Here is an 8,890-nt window from a genome sequence, read left to right as displayed (position 1 = left end):
AGGAGGGGGTCACATAGTCAAATTTAGATGCGTCCGTTCCCAAGCGTTTGCCATTATACAAAGTTATTATATTATTATATTAAATTAATTAAATATTGAGGGTATGTAGTTAAATAAAATCTGTATGGTGACAAAATATATAAATAAAATCATTATATTCAATTAGTGGTCCACCTAAGTCCTGGAACCAGCTCAGGGGGTGGTCATGACCCCCATGACCTCCCCCCCCCTGGATCCGCCATTGACTGCAGAAGAAACGCTCATCGAAATTAATGACAAAAACTTTATAATGGCTCTTTCTGGTTAACAGCGCCTCTAGCGGCAAACGTAGACAAACGTTTTAACTTCATAAAAATTGGAGTTAACTTTTACGCTATCGAGAACGTTAAAAAAGTAGCACTAGCCACACAGATCCTGTGCGTAAATTTTTATTAAAAGGCGGGCAAAGTAAGTGCCATTACAAAAATTTGGATGAACCGGATAGACTGTAAGCTTGTTCAACCGCGAAAGGTACAAAAAAAAACAGAATAGTGTCCTATTTACTTTACCTAAATAGTAAAAGCTTGAAATTCTAGTACCTACACATTTGTAGTGTCGTCCACCCCTTCGAAATTAGCGCATAGCAATATTAACAACGAAACATTAAATATTATTAATTTTCCGCGACCTGTTATACTTTTTTATCGATAACAAACTAAATATTATTCAACAAAGAGAGTAAAATCGCTACTTTCAACTACTCATTAAATGACAAAATTAATGTGACAGACGTCAAATAACCTAAAAGATCGTTTATAAAAATTCTCATACACGTATTTCTAATTTTATTTAAATAAACCTCAAGCACCGGAAGATGTCTTTTGACGATTTGCTAGCCGGCAATAATGTCGAAAGCCTGAGACAACTTAACGATAAACTGAATGAAAGCGTAGTTGAACAGATGGTCGACACGCAAGAACTTGTTATGATGAATAGCTTTGCACACGATAGTAACGAGTATCTGTTCAAGAAGAGCTTGCAGCAAAGGTAGGCCTGGAATGTTCTTAATTTGGTAATTTAGTTACACGCTACCACGTTACTGCGTTTTCGGTGTGTAGGTTTAACGCTAGGCAGAAGGTTGGCTCTGCACTTTGCATTGCTGGCGTCTATGGGCGACGGTAGCCACTCATCGTTCTCCTTGCATCGACAATCCTCAATGCTGAGAGTCATGGCGTTTTCTAATAAATTTCTCCTGGATTATCCTGCGCCACTCCTGCCTATTCACGGCTGCGTGGATGGCAACGTGGACTAAAGTGTTGAGAGTGGAGTGGAGTGGTATCTGATCCGACCAGCGCATTGGACTTCTGCCTCTGGCTGCCTCTTACTGCCTGTTAGCGGCAGCTTCTCTACTAGGGCAATAATTTATAAAAGGTGTTTTGTTAATTCATGAAATATCATTATGTAAATGAACTCATTGCCAATTACTCAATTGATTGACACGTTCTTCTTCAATCAACATTTAAACAGGATAGTTAGCAGTAGGGAACGACTAAGCATGTCCAATATCCAGAAGCGGTAGACGGTCGAAAGACGAGTACACCGACCACCTGATCTCAAGTAGACCAAACAACCCACCTTGAAATACAAGTGGGAAAAATAATGAATAACGCTTCGCAGCAGCAGGTCAATCATAGTTTGCGTAATTAATGGTGGTAGGGCCTCTTGTGACACCGCACGGGTAGGTACCACCACCCTGCCTATTTCTGCCGTGAAGCAGTAATGCGTTTCGGTTTGAAGGGTGGGGCAGGTATTGTAACTATACCGAGACCTTAGAACTTATATCTCAAGGTAGGTGGCGGCATTTACGTTGGAAATGTCTATGGGCTCCGCTAACCGCTTAACACCATGGTGTTAACGCTTAACCCACCGGTGGACCGTGAGCTCGTCCACCAATCTAAGCAATTTAAAAAAAAAACAGTTTGGTATAGACACAGACGTGTACCTAATAAATATCCCTGTCTATAGACATGTCCTTTTTGAAACGAATTTTAGATCTTTAACAGCGTTATTAAATGATTTCGTTGTGCCTTATTGAACAGGTCCATAAGCAATGATGCAAACAAAACTTGACCTAACAACTGAATGGGTTTAGCTATTTGTTTATTACTTGAATGCAGAATTTCAGATATATCTTCGTGGCGTTGGATTCTTGTCGATCTAGCGAAGCGTCTCGAAGAATCCATCGAGGCTCTGCAACATGAGCACAACGCTCTGCGAGTAGTGATCCGGAGAATCGATGATGAACTGAACATCTACTCCAGACAGGGTGCGCTGACGACACTGGGTGCTTTGGCTGATAGCGTTGAAGATGCTATAATTCAGGTAAAAAAAATGACCTGCTAAGCGAGAACGATCATTTCCCAAACATTTCAAGTGAGAAATTGGAAGCGATTCAAATCCAGCGTGTACTCTTCGATTGGTTGGGCACTTTGCAATCAATGTGATGATGAACCTAACAAATTATTATAATATCTATAGAATAGCACGTTTTTTCATATGATGTTGAAGTGAAGCAGTAATGCGCTCCAGTTTGAAGGGTGATTATTATACAAGAAAATTGACGTCATTCCTCGACCACGATTCGCGGTATCAGGGTATCTATTGACTTTGCTAACCACTTTACACTAAAATCCTGTGCTCGGTCTATCAGGGCAATAAACAAATACCTACATGTTTATTTCTTCTGCAAAGTCACCTTGAAGCTTCCTATTTCCAAACAACGTGATACATTTTTACTTTAACCCTTAAAATATAGATTAAATCACGAAACGAAACCTTTCCTCAAAAGTTTCCCTTTTCTAGGAACAAAATTTTCTACGTAACGAAAAAAATAAATTTGAAAAGATGTTAACAGAATTAGAAAAGCAAATAATTAATGTAGAGAAAACGAAAAAGCGAATAGAATTGGATATTCTGAAGAAACAGCAAACTTTAGACATAGAAGATGCTTGTGCCAACATTGACTCTGGTTCAATATTGACGAATAGAAAGAAAAAAAAACGGAGGTATCTTAAGTTGCTGCATTTTTTCCTCATAAAGAATTAATGATATAGTAGCAGATACGCATATTAAATTTTACAATCATTTTAAGTAGATATAGATTCGTTGCAAATAGGAGGATAGACTAGATACTTTAGGGCAAATTGATGAAACATTTTTGTCTTCAAGTCGTTCTTTTTAAATTTATTTTTATAGATGGAGATTGCAGTCTGAATCGTATTATATACTTCCTGTAAATTTTCAATTGTTGCGCATTTCAGAAGCTCGCCATTATCTCGTTGGGAAAACAGGTGTGATTCATTAAAAAAAGCTGGTCTTAAATCTTTAAGAAATGCCATAATAACAAGACAGCAGGTAATTTTGACACGTTCTATTTACCTTACGTGTGTTACGATTCCGATCCGGGGGTAGATTCTGCGAAGCACTGCTCCTGCTAGGGCCACTGTTAACAATTCTCTCAGGTTGAGTCCGTGAGCTCACCTACCGGTCCGCGTGTAGTTGGAATAGCCCCTTAGGCTACTAACGCTTAGGTTGGGAAAAGAAAAGAAAAAAACATGCGAGTGTGTTAAGGCATCTTCTAATCTTATTTTGATTCATAGAACTATTAGATAATTATGCGAGCTGGTCTGATGATTAATAGGAATGTTGGCAACGGAACGACTTAATAGCTACATAAACTGTATTGAGTTTTATTCGATTTCTTGTTTTCCAATTTTTTTAACAACAGTTCATTGTTTTTCTTCTTAAATATTGAGCCACCCAATGCCTAGTCTGGGTTTATTCCGTGGATTTTTATATCTTGCGGTCTAATTTATTGTTATATTTCATTAAGTCTTGGGATATATTTTTTGTTTTTCTAATACTTTAACTCGTGTTTATTGGTGATCAACTTTAATTTGCTTTTTGTTCCTATTTATTATTTCTATAATGTTAAACTAAACGGTTTGAAATAGATAAATAAATATATATTATAATGTGTAACTTAATACTTGGTGATTAAAACTTGGTAAATTATGACTTATGACAGGTTAGAGGTGCGAGAATTCAAATTTCAATAGCTGCCCAGGGCTATGCCGCTAAGGTGGACTCGATTCTCAAAAGGCGACTGCACGCTAATCAACTGAAATTTCAAGATCTATGTTGGCAGAGAGAAGAGGTAAATATGCTCCTCTCAAACTAACTGATTAACTAACACGTCCTACAGGATTATCTATATTACACTTTAGAATAATATTCGAATTGTATTTTCGTCATTTTAATTGATAACTTAAAATCGGTAGGCCATTAAAGACTTCAATGTTTTGGAAGAGGAATTAACGACGACGGAACAGAATCTTCTAGAAAACTTAGAACAAGAAAGACTTATTGAAACCAGAATAACTGACCGCTCTCAGAGACCCGTCGGAGAGCTCACCAAAGATGACGTGGATAGAAAATTGAGAGATGAACTTGGCAGATTAAGGAATTTCACTAACGAATTAAGAAAAAACCGGTCCAGAATCACGTTAGTGTATTTTTAAAAGACCCCTTCGAAAATAGTCAAAGATAACGTCCAATGACTTAGATTCATTCTTCTTACTTTTTTTTTTTGCTTAATTGAGTGGACAAACTCACGACCCAATTAATTTTAAGTGGTTATTGGAGCCCGTACTCATCAAAAACGTAAATTCCGCCACCCACCTTGAGACCTGACGTCTAAGTCTCCGCTTTACAACACAACGGCTGCCCTACCATTCAAATCGAAATGCATTACTGCTTCGCGGCAGATATAGGCAGGGTGGTGCTAGCACAAGACGCCCTACCGTCAGTAAAATAGTATTATCAAAGAAACTCAAGTTTTCAGGCTATTGAGTTTTGAATCTTCAGTTCATCTACTGCCGATAATGATAATGCACTTTGTTACAAAAGTGAACAAGAGATATTTAGTGTCTCTCAGTCAATAACATTATTTAATCTATGTGATAAAGTCACACTGCATATATATCTAATGAATTCACACGAATAGTTGTATATTAATATACTTTTTAAATACCTACATACAGCACTCTTCAAAATCACATAACAAACTGTATAAGTCGCATTGAGTGTTGCTCCGAAGATCTCAACCAAGTAATCAATTTGGATGAAGAGAGGATGAAGTTAAGAAACGGAGAAATCCAAGGAGAACCATCAGAAGAGAATGTCAAGGGTATTCAGCCTTCTGGAACCATAGCGAAAAGGTCTCAAATGAGATCGAACGAAATATTGACTGCGATTACCGAAGAGGACGAAGACGATTATCCATTTAATGACTAATAAAATCATTATCATTTGAGATGCAATAAATGACGAATGAATGTGCCCATTGACTTTGGTATGAGCTCCCTTCACGCCGTTTCCAAGATCTATGGCATGTCTTTCTTCAAATGAGTTGAGGAGAGTTCTCAACAATAGGCAGTGGCTTGGGTGTACCCCTGGCATTACCGCGTCCTTGAGTGACGGTCACGATAAATGATGGTAAGCCGTGCTCGGTCTATTTATCATCAGGTTTGAGCCCCGTGAGATCACTTCGTAGTTAAGGTTACCTGAAATAGCGTCTCAAGGCTCTCAGCTTAGGTAGGATAAAAAAAAGTTCTACTTATGGCAATAAAAAAATCATTTTTTTCAACGTAACATTCATTCAACGATTCATTGCCAGACAGCCTCTACTCAAACTTAAGATGTAGAAATAGGGTTTTAATATTTTGTTAATTGTTTGAGTAAATATCCAAATTTTTGGGAAATAAAAGTTATTTTATATTCTTTTGTCATATATTTATTTTTAAATCCAATAATATGCCGTTTCAACATGTGTTATTTATAAAAAGGTGAAAGGAAAAAAAAAACCTAATGTATATCGGTGCCCAAACAAAAAAATATCAGAATTTAGAATTTTCGTAAAGTAGGTACCTACGCTATCTTCAACTAAATAAACCGTATTGGCCGGATTACAAAATCTGTTTTATCTCGGTAATTTAGCGGTTTCCTTAATAATTTCCGTCTTTTTAAATACTTACTAAAGGTCAAAATTATATCACTGTGCTTTGTCAGTTTCGAATTTAACCTTTTGTTTCAAAGTACAAACATATCAATCTTCTCGACAGTTTTTCAACTCATTTTCTTCATATTCTCTCATGTTATAAGTATTTTTGCTTGAGCATTGCATATCGGATATTGAGTATGTATAGTTTCAATTATATATGGGGCGGTCAGCGCAAAAGTGGCCTAAGCTTACCATAGTTAGTATGGAGGCAATTAGGTTTGAATTTTCATGAATTTAAACTTGAGTAGGCAAAAAAACAATACGCGCAAAAATAATGTTTACAAAGCTATCTGTTATCTATGGGTGAAACTATGGATAGGCCGGTTTTGCATCAATTTTTTTTTATATTTTAAATAAATTCCAATATACATATAAGCTTGAATATAAAAAATTGTGGGTTAGGCCACTTTTGCGCTGACGGCCTCATAATTATGTAATACATTACAAACTGCTTAGGATGACATTAAATTTTGTTTTTCATTCTAGTACTGTTTCTTTTAAACAAATTTTTGGGCATTTTAAGAACTTAGAAAATTTATTAACTATGTTTACTTATTAGCTAATTAAGTTTTCTGTATATCGGACATAATATTTAGAAAACGAATGCTATTTCCATAAAATAAAAACAAATACAATATATAAATTTGTGTCATGGAAAGTTTCTTAACTTCTTGTAACTGAAAAAATGTTTATATGAATTGTCAGAACAAAGGCAAAGGATAAATGTTATGGAAATAATTCAGATCTATGGGAATTATGACTAATAAAAATTACTGTTACATACTAACATCATTTGCTTAATGTGAATGCTTAAATAGGTTGTCTCCTAATAAAATTTGTGATGTGCTTAGAAAATTTTAAAAATGTAATGTGGTTAGTTGTGCAAAATATTTGGCTTTTCTTTTTTCAAGTTATATAGTGAATACTTTTGTGATGTTTGAAGATCTAATCCCTATGGTACTAGCAGTCAATCTTGTGTGAATCAGTTATCTCGAAATCAGTTTCATTCAGTTTTAATGTTTGTAAATCAACCAGTAACTCTATATCTAAAATTAAAATTACAATTAACACGTAAATAAAGATAGTGACTAATAGTTTCTAACATTAAATTTTGTGTTGTATTATGAAAAATATTGTGATTAAACATTTTGAAAAAATAAATTGTTACATTTTTCTTGACTCACAATAGAAAATTAAAAAAAAAATCATAAGAATACTAACTAAAGTAATACAATACAGTCAAGAGATTGTCCTTAATACTTTACATTTACATTTTTAAAAGTTTTATCAATGCTGACAAAGCTAAGAACAACATTTCAATTAACTAATTAACTTAAATTATTGGAGGTGATGATCAGTGTTAAGCTAGTAATCAAGTGAATTACAATAGAATATCTGGTTTTTGCTAAAGAATTTTGAGGGCAATGTTCAGGAATGCTAACTTGAATAAAATAATTAATTAGCATCCACTGAACTTACAAAAGCACTTTTGCCTACTATTAAAAATTGGTCAGCCAAAATAAAAGGATTCATGTACGATTCGCCAGATTAGATAGATAGGTATAGCTATGTAAGATAGTATATGACAGGATAAAGACAAATATAAGTAAATATCAAAATCAGGTTATAATTGGATTTCAGTTGTTTGCTTACATTTAAAAGTGATGTAATTTACTATCCAATTTAAGTGGTCTCCATGCATCCAGCTGAATATTGTAGGATACAATTCTTAAGCTAAATAGAAGTGAAGGTATTTTTGTCAACAATATCTCTAGTATAGTTGTTTATGATGTGTTTTAGCTTTAGAACAGTTTGGGAACAAACTATAAATAATCTCTGTTTGTTTTGAGATGATTTTTAAATCATAATACTGTATGTTTCTAGATGTAATAATGGGCTTACTAAGTTAAATTGTGCAATAACTAATTTGTGATATCAATCAATATTTTTTCATTTTAAATGTCTTCTTAAATTCTAGTAACAGTAAATTAATACACAAATGACATTTTTAAAGAGATGTATTCGTTCTAAACAAAAGTATTTTTTTGTTCCTTTCAAAGTAAATTTTTTGTGATAGCAAAACTGTCTAATAGAAATTATCATTGAACAATTATCCTTACAAGATTCAAGTCATGTAGTAAAAAAAAAGATTTCAAAATTGATGTAATGTTAGCATTCCAATTTCAATAGTCAGTAAGATCCTTAATAAACTATTATATTATTTAGATGTGAATTAGAATTTATGTGTTCTTCAATATTTTCCACATTACAGACTATTTCAATGTTACATTTATTGCAAAAAGCGTTATTTTCATGTTCATTCATTAAGTAACTGTCAATATTTAAATTGTGAACCTCTGCAATATCTTCGAGCCTGGCCAGCAACTGTATATGTTCTTCATCATCATCAATGTGTTCAAGTATACTCTGAACAGTGTTTACAATGTACACGTCGCATAGTTTGCACCATGCATCTTCATTGTCATCAGAACAGAATACAGCATTAAGTGGCTTGAGTCTCTCCATAATGTTCGCTCTGTGACTAAACTCATTTACATGATTTTGGATATTTTGTAGCGTGCAGACGATATTCATGCTGCAGACCTCGCAGTGAACGTTGTCGGTCTCCGAACAGAGATAAGAGTCGATTGATATAAACTCACCGTCAGTAAGGTCGTCAATTGCAGCTATCCAGTTTGCGTGATCTTCCATCTCGATATGTTTAGTTATTGAATAGTCCTCGGGGATGTTAATCATACAGGGTCGACAATATAACGCATCACTAATTAG

At 34.6% G+C, this 8,890-nt stretch overlaps 1 protein-coding gene across 1 annotated transcript; it reads left to right on the top strand.

Annotated features, from left to right (window-relative positions):
* Positions 1 to 742: 742 nt before the first annotated feature.
* LOC105841802 (uncharacterized) lies at positions 743 to 7,261 on the top strand. Its single transcript, XM_021348733.3, has 7 exons — positions 743 to 1,026; positions 2,157 to 2,361; positions 2,842 to 3,044; positions 3,300 to 3,393; positions 4,067 to 4,195; positions 4,320 to 4,543; positions 5,082 to 7,261. The coding sequence occupies exons 1-7, from the start codon at positions 854 to 856 to the stop codon at positions 5,332 to 5,334; spliced, it is 1,281 nt and encodes a 426-aa protein (XP_021204408.1). The 5' UTR covers positions 743 to 853; the 3' UTR covers positions 5,335 to 7,261.
* The last annotated feature ends 1,629 nt before the right edge of the window (positions 7,262 to 8,890 follow it).

Source organism: Bombyx mori, chromosome 14, assembly GCF_030269925.1.
Source record: "Bombyx mori chromosome 14, ASM3026992v2".
NCBI classification, from domain to species: Eukaryota; Metazoa; Arthropoda; class Insecta; order Lepidoptera; family Bombycidae; genus Bombyx; species Bombyx mori.
This window is presented reverse-complemented; position numbering and strand designations above follow the sequence as displayed.

Coding starts and splice junctions, on each gene's coding strand:
- LOC105841802 (XM_021348733.3), top strand. CDS start 854: ATGTCTTTTGACGATTTGCTAGCCGGCAATAATGTCGAAAGCCTGAGA. Junction 1,027..2,156: donor AAGAAGAGCTTGCAGCAAAG/GTAGGCCTGGAA, acceptor ACTTGAATGCAG/AATTTCAGATATATCTTCGT. Junction 2,362..2,841: donor TTGAAGATGCTATAATTCAG/GTAAAAAAAATG, acceptor TCCCTTTTCTAG/GAACAAAATTTTCTACGTAA.